At 48.3% G+C, this 13,758-nt stretch overlaps 1 protein-coding gene across 2 annotated transcripts in view; it reads left to right on the forward strand.

The window, feature by feature from the left end:
- CTNS (cystinosin, lysosomal cystine transporter) overlaps positions 1–12,098 on the forward strand; it is a 29,379-nt gene extending 17,281 nt beyond the window's left edge. For both annotated transcript variants that reach the window (XM_073565309.1, XM_073565310.1), the window contains exon 11: positions 8,577–12,098. In XM_073565309.1, coding sequence (XP_073421410.1) covers positions 8,577–8,710 — 134 coding nt within the window. In that variant the 3' untranslated portion in view covers positions 8,711–12,098. The remainder of the gene's footprint in view (positions 1–8,576) is intronic.
- The last annotated feature ends 1,660 nt before the right edge of the window (positions 12,099–13,758 follow it).

A 13,758-nucleotide genomic window follows, 5' to 3' on the forward strand; every position in this document is an offset into this window, starting at 1 on the left:
TGATCTAAGGGGCCCCATACACAATAGATAGCTGTCGGCCCAACGATGGCTTTCCCGGCTCCCCCGTACACCGGAGCGCTCCTGTGTTTTCTGCCAGACTATCCTGCTGGCGGCTTATCTTACCGATAACAAAAGGAGAGACTGAGCTCCTTATCTCCCCAACATCAATTGTCATAGAAGGGTCGGGAGGCCTCCCCTACCCATTAAACTATTGGCATACTCAGCTGATGTTTTCTAATGTGTATGGGGTCCTTAAGTTACATAGTAACATAGTTTTTAAGGTTGAAGGAAGACTTTAAGTCCATCTAGTTCAACCCATATCCTATCCTAACCTGCCCTAACATGTTGATCCAGAGGAAGGCAAAAAAAAACCATGTGGCAAACTGTAAGCTTCACACATTCTCCACTTACAGCAATCAGACTAGTTCCCTGGATCAAGGAATATTAAGGAAACTAGTGTATATACCCTGTAATATACTTTTCAAGAAAGGCATCCAGTCCCTTCTTAAATTTTAGTAGGGAATCACTCATTACAATATCATATGGCAGAGAGTTCCATAGTCTCACTGCTCTTATAGTAAAGAATCTGCGTCTGTGATTATGCTTAAACCTTCTTTCCTCCAGACGTAGAGGATGCCCCCTTGTCCCCGTCACAGGTCTAAGAGTAAAAACAGGATTTTTTGGGTTGCTTACCGTAAAATCTGTTTCTCGGAGCCTTCATTGGGGGACACAGAGACCATGGGTGTATGCTGCTGCCACTAGGAGGCTGACACTATGCACAAAAAAAGGTTAGCCCCTCCTCCGCCGTATACACCCCACCGACCGGCAGGAAGTTCCTCAGTTAGTCAGAAAGCAGTAGGAGAAGTAACAGAATAGATTGAGAACAGAACAAACAACTCAACTGTAACAAACCGACAAACATAAGAACAGGAGTTGTAGAACATGGGAGGGTGCTGTGTCCCCCAATGAAGGCTCCGAGAAACAGATTTTACGGTAAGCAACCCAAAAAATCCTGTTTTCTCGTTCGCCTTATTGGGGGACACAGAGACCATGGGACGTCCCAAAGCAGTCCCTGGGGTGGGAAACAAACTTCCATCAGGCCAGTGGACTCGCCACCGCAGCCTGCAGAATCCTTCTACCTAGGCTGGCGTCCGCCGAAGCGTAGGTGTGGACCCTGTAGAATTTCACAAAGGTGTGAACCGATGACCACGTTGCAGCCTTGCAAAGCTGCAGCGCGGAAGCTCTGGCGCATCGCCCAGGAGGCACCCACCGCCCAGGTAGAGTGCGCTCTGACCCCTGGAGGGGCCACTCGATGCTTGACCCGGTATGCCTCCAAAATTGCCGATCTGATCCAGCGCGCAATAGTGGCCTTTGAGGCTGGGTGACCTTTCCTCGCCCCGTCAGGAATGATGAACAGAGAGTCTGACTTCCGCAAGGAAGTCGTCCGGGCTAGATAGACTCTCAATGCCCTGACTAGGTCCAGCTTGTTCAAGGACCGCTCCCGAGGGTGAGCTGGGCTCGGGCAGAAGGATGGCAGAACAATGTCCTCATTGAGGTGAAACGAAGATACCACCTTCGGAAGAAAAGAGGGCGGAGGCCGCAGAACTACCTTGTCCTGATGAAGGACCAAAAAAGGAGAGCGGCAAGAAAGTGCTGCTAATTCCGACACGCGCCGGATGGAGGTAATGGCCACCAGAAAGGCCACTTTCCAAGAAAGGAGGGAAAGGGAAACGTCCCTGAGAGGTTCAAAAGGAGGACCCTGCAGAACCTGAAGAACCAAATTAAGATCCCAAGGATCCACGGGCGCTCGGTACGGAGGAACCGTGTGAGCCACACCCTGGAGGAAGGTTTTGACCTGGGGCCGGGAGGCCAGCGTTTGCTGAAATAAAATGGACAGTGCCGAAACTTTACCCTTCAAGGAACTGAGAGCAAGCCCCGCATCCAGCCCTGCCTGCAGAAACGCCAGAATAGAAGGGAGCGAAAAAACCAAGGGCGCGATGTCATTGGTCTCACACCAGGAGAAATAGGCTTTCCAAGTACGGTAATAGATCTTCGAAGAAGAAGGCTTTCTGGCGCGGATCATGGTATGAATCACCCGATCAGAGAATCCTGCCCGTCTCAAAACCTCGGTCTCAACAGCCACGCCGTTAAATTGAGCGACCGAGAATTGGGGTGGCAAATCGGGCCTTGAGACAGCAGATCTGCCCTGTCGGGAAGCTTCCAGGGGGCGTCCGCGAGAAGGTTGACAATGTCCGCGAACCAAGACCTTCTGGGCCAATTCGGGGCGATGAGGATGACTGGAATCCCCTCTGCTTTGATTTTCTTCAACAACTTGGGAAGAAGAGGCAGAGGAGGGAACAGGTAGGGGAGCTCGAACTGTGACCAAGGGACGGCCAGAGCGTCGGCGCCCACTGCCAGAGGGTCCCGAGACCTGGACACGAATTGTGGGACTTTCCTGTTGAGGCGAGATGCCATGAGGTCTACATCCGGAGTTCCCCACCGACGGCAGAGCAGATGAAACACCTCCGGATGTAGGGACCATTCCCCTGCCGCGAGACCCTCGCGGCTGAGGAAATCGGCGGCCCAGTTGTCCACGCCGGGAATGTGAACCGCGGAAATCATTGGAACAAAGGTCTCTGCCCATTGAAGAATTCTGGACACTTCCGCCAGAGCTGAGACACTCCGTGTCCCCCCTTGGCGGTTGATATACGCCACCGCTGTGGCATTGTCTGTCTGAATCCTGACAGGCAGGCCCTTGAGGCGCCTTTCCCAGTGGACGAGAGCTAGATGGATCGCTCGTATCTCTAGGACATTGATCTGCAGAGCTGATTCCTGAGTCGACCATCGACCCTGAACAGTGTGATTGCGGAACACTGCACCCCAGCCGATGAGGCTGGCGTCCGTAGTGACAATCTGCCAGTGAACGGGAAGAAAAGACCGCCCCAAGAGAATGAGGGGAGACGTCAACCACCAGTTGAGAGACCGCTTGATCCGGCATGAAAGGCGAACCGGACGATCCAGAGACAGAGCCGACCCGTTCCACCTGGACAAAATGGCCTGCTGGAGTGGCCTGGCGTGAAATTGGGCAAAGGGAACTGCCTCTATCGCCGCCACCATCTTCCCCAGGACCCTCATGGCTGTCCTGAGGGATGGAAATCGTGTGATCTGTAATGATCGCACGCCCTGCTGCAGGGAAAGGATCTTGTCTTGTGGGAGAAATACCCTTGACCGACGAGTGTCGAACAGAAGGCCCAGAAACACAAGGCGTTGAGTAGGGACCAGACAGGACTTTTTCCGGTTGACGATCCACCCAAAACTGGACAGGGTGTCTAGAACGATCGCCACAATTAGGCGGGCCTGTTGAAAGGAGGGAGCCTTGATCAGGATATCGTCGAGGTACGGAAAAAGAACGAGACCTCTGATCCTCAACAAGGCCATCAACGCCGCCATAATCTTCGTGAAGACTCTGGGAGCGGTGGCGAGCCCGAAAGGAAGCGCGACGAACTGGTAATGTTCGTGGTGAATCGCAAACCGCAGGAACTTCTGATGTCCGGGAAATATGGGCACATGTAGATAGGCATCTTGGATGTCTATGGAACCCATGAATTCCTGCTCCTCCATGGAAGCAATTACCGAGCGTACAGACTCCATCCGGAAGTGGCGAAGGCGAACTCTCTTGTTGAGTAACTTGAGATCCAAAATGGGCCGAACTGCCCCGTCCTTTTTCGGCACCACAAACAGGTTTGAATAAAACCCTGTGAAGCGTTCCGATTCGGGAACGGGCACAATCACCCCGGAACTGAGAAGAGAGGTGATGGCCGAACAGAACCCCGGGACCAAGGCCGGATCCCTCGGCGGACGGGATTGGAAGAAGCGATCCCGTGGAAGAGAAATGAACTCTATTTTGTATCCTGTTGATACAACCTCTCTGACCCAAGCGTTCTCTACTGAGGCGAGCCAGACGTCGCTGAAGAAAAGAAGTCGACCTCCCAATTGGAAGGGACCCACGGGAGACCGATGGTAGTCATGCGGATGTAGACCGTCCAGATCTAGATCTGGACGGTCTTCCCTGGGAAGAGTGGGACCGCCAGGACGGAGTGGGCCTGAAGGAAACCTTCTTTCTTTCCTGACGTGCCTGTGGCCTTTGCTGGTTGGAAGGGTTTTCCGCCGTATTGAAACGGCGGAAAGTCCGAAAGGGACGAAACTGACGCCTTGGAGGAGGTCTGCGAGGCTTGGAGGGGAGAAGAGAACTCGTACCTCCGGTAGCGTCCTTAATAATCTGATCCAATTGTGATCCGAAGAGACGCACTCCCTGAAAAGGCAGATTGGTCAGAGACTTTTTAGAGGACAAGTCCGCCTGCCAGGCCTTGAGCCAAATTGTACGTCGGATTGCCACGATGTTACTTGACGCCTGAACTGCGCAAGATGTGGCATCCAGGGAGGCAGAAAGCAGATAATCCCCCACATGGGAAATCTGATTGGCGAGATCGGCCAAATGCTCTGGTCGTACCTTATCCAGAATGCCCTGCCGAAGGTCGTCTGCCCAAGTGGATATGGCCTTTGCTGCCCAAGAAGAAGCAAAGACTGGACATACCGCTGCTGATGCCGCTTCGAAGGCAGATTTTGCTAGAGATTCTATGATCCTATCATTAGAATCTTTTAGAGACGCCACACCTGACAGCGGAAGGACCGTATTATTAGAAAGTCTGGACGCGGGAGGGTCCACCGAGGGAGAAGCGGCCCAGTTGTCCGTGAGCTCTTTAGCAAACGGGTACAGTACGCCGAGACGCTTTCCTCTTTGAAAGCGTCTGGTCGGATCTGCTCTCTCCTTTGTAAAAATCTTTCCAAACTCAGAATGGAAGGGAAACACCCTGCATGGTGTTTCCGCCCGTCTGAACGAAACCTCCTGATCTGAGGATTTCGCAGGGGCGTCAGCGATGTCAAAGGTATGGTGAATCGCGGCAATGAGGTTTTGCACCGTAACCTTCATGTTCGCATCCTGGTCCGAATCCAGCTCTAAGACCCCTTCCGATTCCGAAAGCGCTTCGCCTGACTCGGGAGAGGAGGCCTGAGAGGGAGACTGCTGGGGACTATGGGGTGAGGTAGGACGAGGGGAGGACTCCGCCTGGAGGTTCTGCCTGGGCCTCTTGCGACTGCCGCTGGCTGGCTCAGATGGGACGTCCTGAGACGTGCTGGGTCCCGCCGAAGCTCCCAAGGGCAACTTGTCCAGAACGGCTACTAGGGACTGAGACACCTTGGTGAGGTCTGCCACTGACTGTGATAGAGAGGAGGCCCAGCCCGGCATGGGGGGCTCACTCACCACTGGGGCTATGGATGGCTCCTGAGCGGCGTCGGGCTGGATTGGATTGCTACAATCCAGGCAGAGGGGAGTGGACTGACCTGAGGGAAGTTTGCGATTGCAAGAAGAGCACGCAAAGTACTTGACTAAGGTGCCAGAGGAGGCAGGGGGACGAGCGCGGTCAGACTTAGAATTAGACATACTGACGGACAGTCACTGAAGCCTTGCCGGAAGGTTGGGGACAGGAGGCAGAGGAGGGTGTCAGTCTGCAGTATGCAGAGCTACTCACGGTCCGGTGTCCTATCGCAGCTTCCAATAAATGGAGATGCACGGTTCGTCCGGCTTGCAGGGGCACGGCTGAGGGAACAGCGTCCGGCTGACAGGCTGCGAAAATGGCGGCAGCCAGAGAGGAGCCGAGCAGGAAGCGCGCGCTTTCCTGCAGATGCAGAGGAGGGAGGTAGGCGGGGCTAGGCGCCGATGATAAAAATGGTGCCGCCCGCTAAGATGGTAGGGTGGGAGGGACGGCGCCGCCTCCGGGACGCTCAACCTGAGGGGAGAAGGCCGTGGGCGGGCTTAGAGCGGGCGGGAGGGGAGCCCGCCCGAGAATGGAGAAGGGGGGCGTGGCCGCGACGCCGGACAAGGCCCCAGATGAAGCCGGGGGCTGGATTAGAAGAGGCGGCCGCCTGTCAGCACAGGGCGGCGCGGAGGCGTCGCAGAACCGCCGCGGTGGCTGCTACTGAGGACAGCTAGGACCCGGCAGAGGGGGGGGGGGGGGGAAGAGCTGTCCGATAACCAGCCAGGGCCTAAATAGCTGCAGCGGCCGCCTGGAGGCGTCGCAGCACTGTCACAGCGACCGCTGCCGAAGAATCCATGGAGTGGCCTGGCGTGGAACCCGCAGGGGAGAATGGGACTCAGGTCTCATACTTACCCTCCTGATCCGTTTCATCCAGCGTACTGTTTCAAGGAGAGTATCCTGCGCCTCAACCGACCGACCGGCTCTGGTAGGCGAGTGGGTGGGAGACGGGGAGCGAGGACCATCTGGAACGCCACATCCATGTTAGGGGTCTTGGTCCTGCTGTAGACTTATGAGGATACGGGGTGGCAGTACACGCCGTACTCATAGTCTATTTGTGGGACTACAGATGTGACTATTCACACTGTATCCCTCCGGAAAAACCTGAAAAGAAACGACGCACATCGAGGTAGATATGGGTCTAATCAAAGACCCGTGTCCACCTCCTACTGACAGTAAGCTAAACTGAGGAACTTCCTGCCGGTCGGTGGGGTGTATACGGCGGAGGAGGGGCTAACCTTTTTTTGTGCATAGTGTCAGCCTCCTAGTGGCAGCAGCATACACCCATGGTCTCTGTGTCCCCCAATAAGGCGAACGAGAAAAGATCATTAGAAAGGTCTTGGTATTGTCCCTGCATATATTTATACATTGTAATAAGATCACCCCTAAGCCTTCGTTTTTCCAAATAACCCCAAGTGTAATAACCTATCTTGGTATTGCAGACCCCCCAGTTCCCTAATAACCTTGGTCGCTCTTCTTTGCACCCGCTCCAGTTCAGCTATGTCTTTCTTATACACCGGAGACCAGAACTGCACACAGTATTCTAAGTGTGGTCGCACTAGTGACTTATATAGAGATAAAATTATGTTCTCCTCATGAACATCTATGCCTCTTTTAATGCATCCCATTATTTTATTTGCCTTTGCAGCAGCTGCCTGACACTGGCCACTAAATGTGAGTTTGTCGTCCACCCATACACCCAGGTCTTTTTCAGTGACAGTTTTGCCCAGTGTTTTACAATTAAGCACATAATTATACATCTTGTTCGTTCTACCCAAGTGCATGACCTTACATTTATCCCCATTAAAGCTCATTTTCCATTTATCAGCCCAAGCTTCTAGTTTACATAGTCTTCCTGTAATATTAAATTGTCCTCCTCTGTATTGATTACCCTGCAGAGTTTAGTGTCATCTGCAAATATTGAAATTCTACTCTCTATGCCCCCTACCAGGTCATTAATAAGAAGTGGGCCCAATACTGACCCCTGTGGTACCCCACTGCTAACCGTGACCCAGTCCGAGTGTGCTCCATTAATAACCACCCTTTGTTTCCTATCCCTGAGCCAGCTCTTAACCCACTTACACATATTTTCCCCTATCCTCATTGTTCTCATTTTATGTATCAACCTTTTGTGTGGCACCGTATCAAAAGCTTTTGAAAAGTCCATGTACACCACATCCACTGCATTCCCTTGGTCCAGTCCGGAACTTACCTCTCCATAAAAGCTTATCAGATTAGTCTGACAGGAACGGTCCCTTGTAAACCCATGTTGATATTGGGTCATGAGGTTATTCTTCTCCAGATACTCCAGTATAGTATCTCTTAGAAAACCCTCCAGGATTTTACCCACAGTTGAGGTTAAACTTACTGGCCTATAATTTCCAAGTTCAGTTTTTGTCCCCTTCTTGAATATTGGCACCACATTTGCTATACGCCAGTCCTGTGGTACAGACCCTGTTATTATGGAATCTTTAAAGATTAAAAATAATGGTCTATCTATGACTGTACTTAATTCCTGCAGTACTCGGGGGTTTATCCCATCCGGGCCCGGGGATTTGTCAATTATAGTGATTTTTAGACGCCGCCGTACTTCCTGCTGGGTTAAGCAGGTGACATTTAATGGATAATTTTTATCACTGATCATGTTATCCGTCATGGGATTTTCTTGTGTAAATACTGTAGAAAAAAAGTCATTTAGCATATTGGCTTTTATCTCATCCTCATCCACCATTTCACCCAGACTATTTTTAAGGGGACCAACACTATCATTTTTTAGTTTCTTACTATTTATGTAGTTAAAGAATATTTTGGGATTATTTTTACTTTCTCTGGCAATGAGTCTCTCTGTCTCAATCTTTGCTGTCTTGATTTGCTTTTTACAGAAGTTTGCTTCATTCATATTGCAGCCGTAATTCAGATACCACATTACCGCTGACCAATGCGACATTGTATAAGGATTTGTCACTTCTCTCCGCGCTTCACCTTGCGTTTTTCTTCTTGCACTGTTCATAGTTTCAAGTGCTATCGGTTAGGCTCCATTTAACCTGCAGTGTGACTTCTCTTTATAAATGAACGTACCACGCTCTGCGATATTTGTTGTATCATGGAATTTGCAGCGGCGCCTGTGACGTGGATGTGAACAGCGCCTTGTATAGGAGCACACTATCGCGTCACAATAAAATTCTTCCCCTTTTCTTTCAACAGATGAATGGAAGTTAATATTTGGAGACCCCACAAAGTTTGGTTTGGGCCTGTTCTCTATTATTTTTGACATCGTATTTATAACTCAGCACTACTGCTTGTACAGAAAGCCACAAGGATACCAACCTGTTCAATGAAGAGAGGACAAGTTGCTCTTTCCATTTCTACAAGGGATTTTTTTTTCTTTTTTTATTCTTGATTGTTGTGCCTTAACTTATATAAGACTTGAGAAAAAACTTGAATTCCACACCAGCCTCTATATCCAGTGACTTATATAACAAATCATGAGTGATTGGAAAAATAAGGGAAGGTTTACATGACCACAGGGTTAGATATGACGCTGTTCAGGTCCCAAGACACGCAGTCTGGCTGCAAATTGTAAGCTATAATATGGGTAAGGAAATCCGGGCGTGTGGACCTTCCCAAGATGGAACGATTCTACTGAACCAAACTTGGATTGTGATGGATACTTTTGAGCTCCTACATTGTTTGGTGTGACTTTCTATCACATTGCTTGCAACACAAAGTGTGTAGCCAGCCTATGGACATACCTACTAATCAACGAGCGGCGTTAAACGACCACTGATCGGCTACATAGACTCCGTGCAGCAGTCATTTACTTGCCTCTTTATGTGCACAGACGCGGTCCTCCTATCTAGACTGCTATTGTTCTCGGTAGCACGCTCTGCAAAAACTGAAGTGATGCCCGGAACAATTATTATTAAGCAAGCTTGAAAATCATTTCATTCTACAAATGATCATTTTAACCATCTTGCCGGGCTGCGTTCACTCACAAGTCATGTTGTGGCTTTTATACCTAGTACTCTTGTGCCGCCAAAGTCTTTGTACGGTTTCCCTTCACAATCGCTCAGTCTTGCAGGTGAAACAGCAGTTTCCATGATTGTGCAAAGGCACAGCGTGACTGTTGTGTGTGAACGCAGCCTTTGACTAGTCACTTGTCAGGAACCATCCTTGCCGCTAAGGCCTCTTTCACACTTCAGTTATTTGCATCAGTTAAAATCCGCCAAAAAGGCAGACAAGCGGATCCGTTCTCAACTGATGTGAATGGATGGCACAGGATCCGTTTTTAGACGGATCCTGAAAATGAGGAAATGTAAAGGAACGAGAGAGAGAGATTTTTTTTTTTGTCCGGCACCCAGACAGAATTTGGGGTTAATTCAGTGTCTGGAGGATCCACTGGCCAAAAAAACGTTGCAAGGTCCGTTTGGAAATCTTTGAGGATGTTGACGGACACTAACATTGTGGCGGATCCTCACAAAAACGGATGCAACGGACGGCAATCAGTCAGGATCCGCCAATAATTAAAGTCAATGGGGAAAAAAAACAGATCCGCAAAGAAAAAGGGCGGATCCGTTTTTTTAAAAAATTGGCAGATCTTGACTGATTGTCAAAAACGGAAGTGTGAAAGAGGCCTAACCTGCCAGTGTAAATGCAGCCTAATGTCATACTGCTGGAATTATTTGGAGGCAATCAAAATAAGGCTACTTTTTTTTTCCCTTCCCTATAGTGTTGTTTGCCGCCTTTGATTTGGAGACTCCTTAGTTTGGAGCAGATTCTGTCCGAAACCTCTCCAAAGAAGTGAGATCCTTTTTCTCCACGAGGCAAGGATTAAGATTTAAAAGGAATAGAACAAATCTGGCTAGCAGTTTAAGTGATTTTTGTAGCCAATACCCAAATCTCCATCTGCACATAGCCCACCTCCACTAAAAACCAATGATTGCAGTTAACCTCAAAATCCCTTCTCTCATATCATATCCACAGGACCTCCGAGAAGCCGACAAATATGCTGTGCTGTATGATGGATCATCCTACCATTTCCTCTCTGTAAAAAAAAAAAAAAAAAAAAAAAATTCCAAGGGGTGGCCACAATGATAGCCTTAAGATTCAATCTATGTGCACACGTTCGGAAATGCGGAAATTTCCGCAACTCCTGCCGCGGGTAAAACATGTGAATTCGCATACGTTTTTCCCGCGAAAAACAAGCGTTTTTGGCTTGCGGAATGCTTGCGCATTCCAAGCATCGCTTGGAAATGTTACTTACAGGTTGGTCACACTTGTCAAGCATAGGAGCATCAATAGTAAAAGATAGGATGTTAAAAAAAAAAAATAGAAAAAAATAAAAGATATTGTTGTTCTCACCTTCCGACGGGCCCCTGATCTGCTCTGTGGCGCTCCCGGCATCTTCCGGTTCCAGTAATGCTTTGCGCAAAGGACCTGAGATGACTGAGATTACTGGGACCAGAAGATGCCGAAAGCGTGGTGAGAGGCGGGAAGGACTCCGGGGGCCACCAGAGGGTGAGTCTATTTTTTATTTTTATTCTCTTCTTTACAGGATTATGGTACCCAGGTCCTGGAGGAGAGTCTCCTCTCCTCCAGACCCCGGGTACCATCCGCACATTGAGCGCTCACTTTACGCATGTGGCTATGCCCACCATGCGTAAAGTGAGCGTTTCAATGCAACCCTATGGCGGTGGAATCGCTGCAATTCTGCAAAAAGAATGAGCATGCTGCGAATTTTTCCACTATGTGATTCAGCAGCGGAAAATTCGCAGCATTAGCACAGCATTGCGGAATCCCATAGGATTGCATGGGATGCGGGGTTTTTGTGCGTTTTCCGCAGCGGGAAAACACACACAAAAAAAAAAACACAACGTGTGCACACAGCCTGAAGATAGTGTTTCAGCTGGACAGATCAATGTATAGCTTGGCAGAGTCCAGTGGGTGGTCATAGTGATTGACAGTTTTCTATTATTACAGAGCGAGCATGCTAGTTTGTTAACCAAGTGTCTTTGGCGTGCTCAAAAAAATATCCTCGAGTCCTCGCGGCTGCATGTCTCGCAGCTGTTCGATAGCCGCAGTACATGCAGGGATTGCCTAACAAACAGGTAATCCGTGCGCGTGATGCGGTTGTTGAACAGCCGTGAGACGTGCAGCCGCGGGACATGAACATATTTTTCAAGCACGCCAAAGTCACTCGGTTAGCACCCGAGCATGATAACACCTTAACAAGTACGTTTGCTCATCACTATTCTCTATAAGCCACTGTAAAGGCTGTCAATCAATAATTAAGGCCACCCCTGAAGTCCAAATCATACAATGAGCAGACATCTAAATAAAAAAAAAAAAAAGTTTTATTATAACATATATTATGAGTTTTTATAGGTTAAAATACCTGGACGATGCCGCAGTAGATCTTATAGGTTGTATTTTTTTTTTTAACTTCAAAAGAGGCCAATGAGTAGATGACTGATACTAGAATGGAAACTTGCACTTTTCAGAAGGGGGAAATGCTATTTTACTATAAGAATTCTTTTGTTACATCAAATACCTCTCAATCCAGATTGTAAATGAAATTGCCAAATTTATTAACCAAAGTTTTGCTTTTCAAACCATTGAAACCTATTTACTGTTATATTTCTTAAATTCAAACATTCATATACGTGTCTGGAGGTCAACTTTGTTTGGTTATATAAACCTTATTTCGATCTCTTATTCCACACTGTAGCTGGACTAGTCTGCATTTTTATTTTACACGCCATAGAGTGACATCACAAGGGATTTTAGCCTTATATGCAGCTATTGAGTGCCGCCTCCAATTCTTCTTTTCAGCTGCAAATTCATTAAAACTTATCCTGACAGTAAGACCCCATGCCGAGCGCTGAGACGTCTACACGCAGTTCTAAGGAGCAGTTGTTAATCCATGTGACACCATATGAATCCTGACAAACTGCTAACATGTACCTTCAGGAGCGCACTGTTCCCCTGCCTCCTGGGAGCATTGCGCTCCTGATGATTCACAGTTCAGACCAGTTCCATGGTTCCAGTGCAAATCTGAACTGTGCTCTCTCCTAATTTGTAATTGCACAACAAACCTGAACTATTGCAGATGATATGTATAGATCAAAATGTATATGTCCGACTGAAATTCATTATAATAGTGATGAGCGAGCGGATAAGGTGTTAGCGCATGCTTGTGTGCTAATAGAGTAAGGCTGGAGTCACACATAGCGACTCACCAGCGATCCTGACAACGATATCAATCTGTCAGGATCGCTGGTGAATCGCTATGTGATTGCTGGTGAGCTGTCAGACAGACAGCTTCACCAGCGATCAGCACAGCGACGCCCAGCGTCGCTGTGCACGTTAGTAACCAGCGCGCTGATGCAGGAAGCTGCTAACTAATGTACACATTGGGTATCCAAGGAACACGCGTCCCTTGGATACCCAATGTGTACATTAGTTACCAGCAGTTCGCTGGTCTCCCGCCTGTCACACGTAGCGATGCGTGGTGGCCAGCGGGAGACCAGCGACCAAAAAAAATGTCCTGGCCTTTCCTGCAGCGATCTCGGCAGGGGGGGCGGTCGCTGATCGCTGTCACACACAGCGATCTCGCTGGTGAGATCGCTGTTGTGTCACAAAAATTGTGACTCAGCAGCGATCTCGCGAGCGAGATCGCTATGTGTGACGGGGCCTTTACTTCGGCGTGCTCGCTTATCACTAAGTTATAAACTATACATATATTTCCCGGGCATGTCTTATTGTGAAGACTATTCAGAAAAGACACCACAACCAAATTAATTTAAAAAAAAAAAAAAATCTTGAATAATTATGAAAGCCAGTAGCATATAAAAAACCTTTTATTAAGACAAATGGTTGGTACAGTGGGGGCACTGAGAAGACAGGTGCACACACTACACAGAAATAATCAACAAAAAAAAGGTAAAAAAAAAAAAAAAAAAAAAAGACTAGATAGAACTGAAAAGATCAATAATGTATATAAGGTAGTTGAATATACATATGCAACAACAAAGTCAATAAATGTGAATACAGTAACGGATATCAGAGTACAAAATGTATGTATTCCGGTTCGTCCCCCCTGACTAAGGTGTAATACTGAAACGCACGTCGGGGTGGGTGCCACACAGACCAGACTGCATAGGTATTATGTTTAATTTTCATGCATTCTCTGTACTTTGATGTGCTATTTTTACTTATGGAATTTTCTGTGTGTATCTAGATGTTTTATATTAAATAGTGGGATCTATTGTGTGCTTTCGTTACGTCTTACCTTGGTTATTATTGGTATCTGCAGAAGTGCGGCATATTTGACTATGCACATACAGGATCCCATTGTTGTATAACCTCTATAAGACACCTCATGTGG

The sequence above is a fragment of the Dendrobates tinctorius genome, unplaced genomic scaffold, assembly GCF_039654945.1.
Source record: "Dendrobates tinctorius isolate UK_male_01 unplaced genomic scaffold, ASM3965494v1 ptg000016l, whole genome shotgun sequence".
NCBI lineage: Eukaryota > Metazoa > Chordata > Amphibia > Anura > Dendrobatidae > Dendrobates > Dendrobates tinctorius.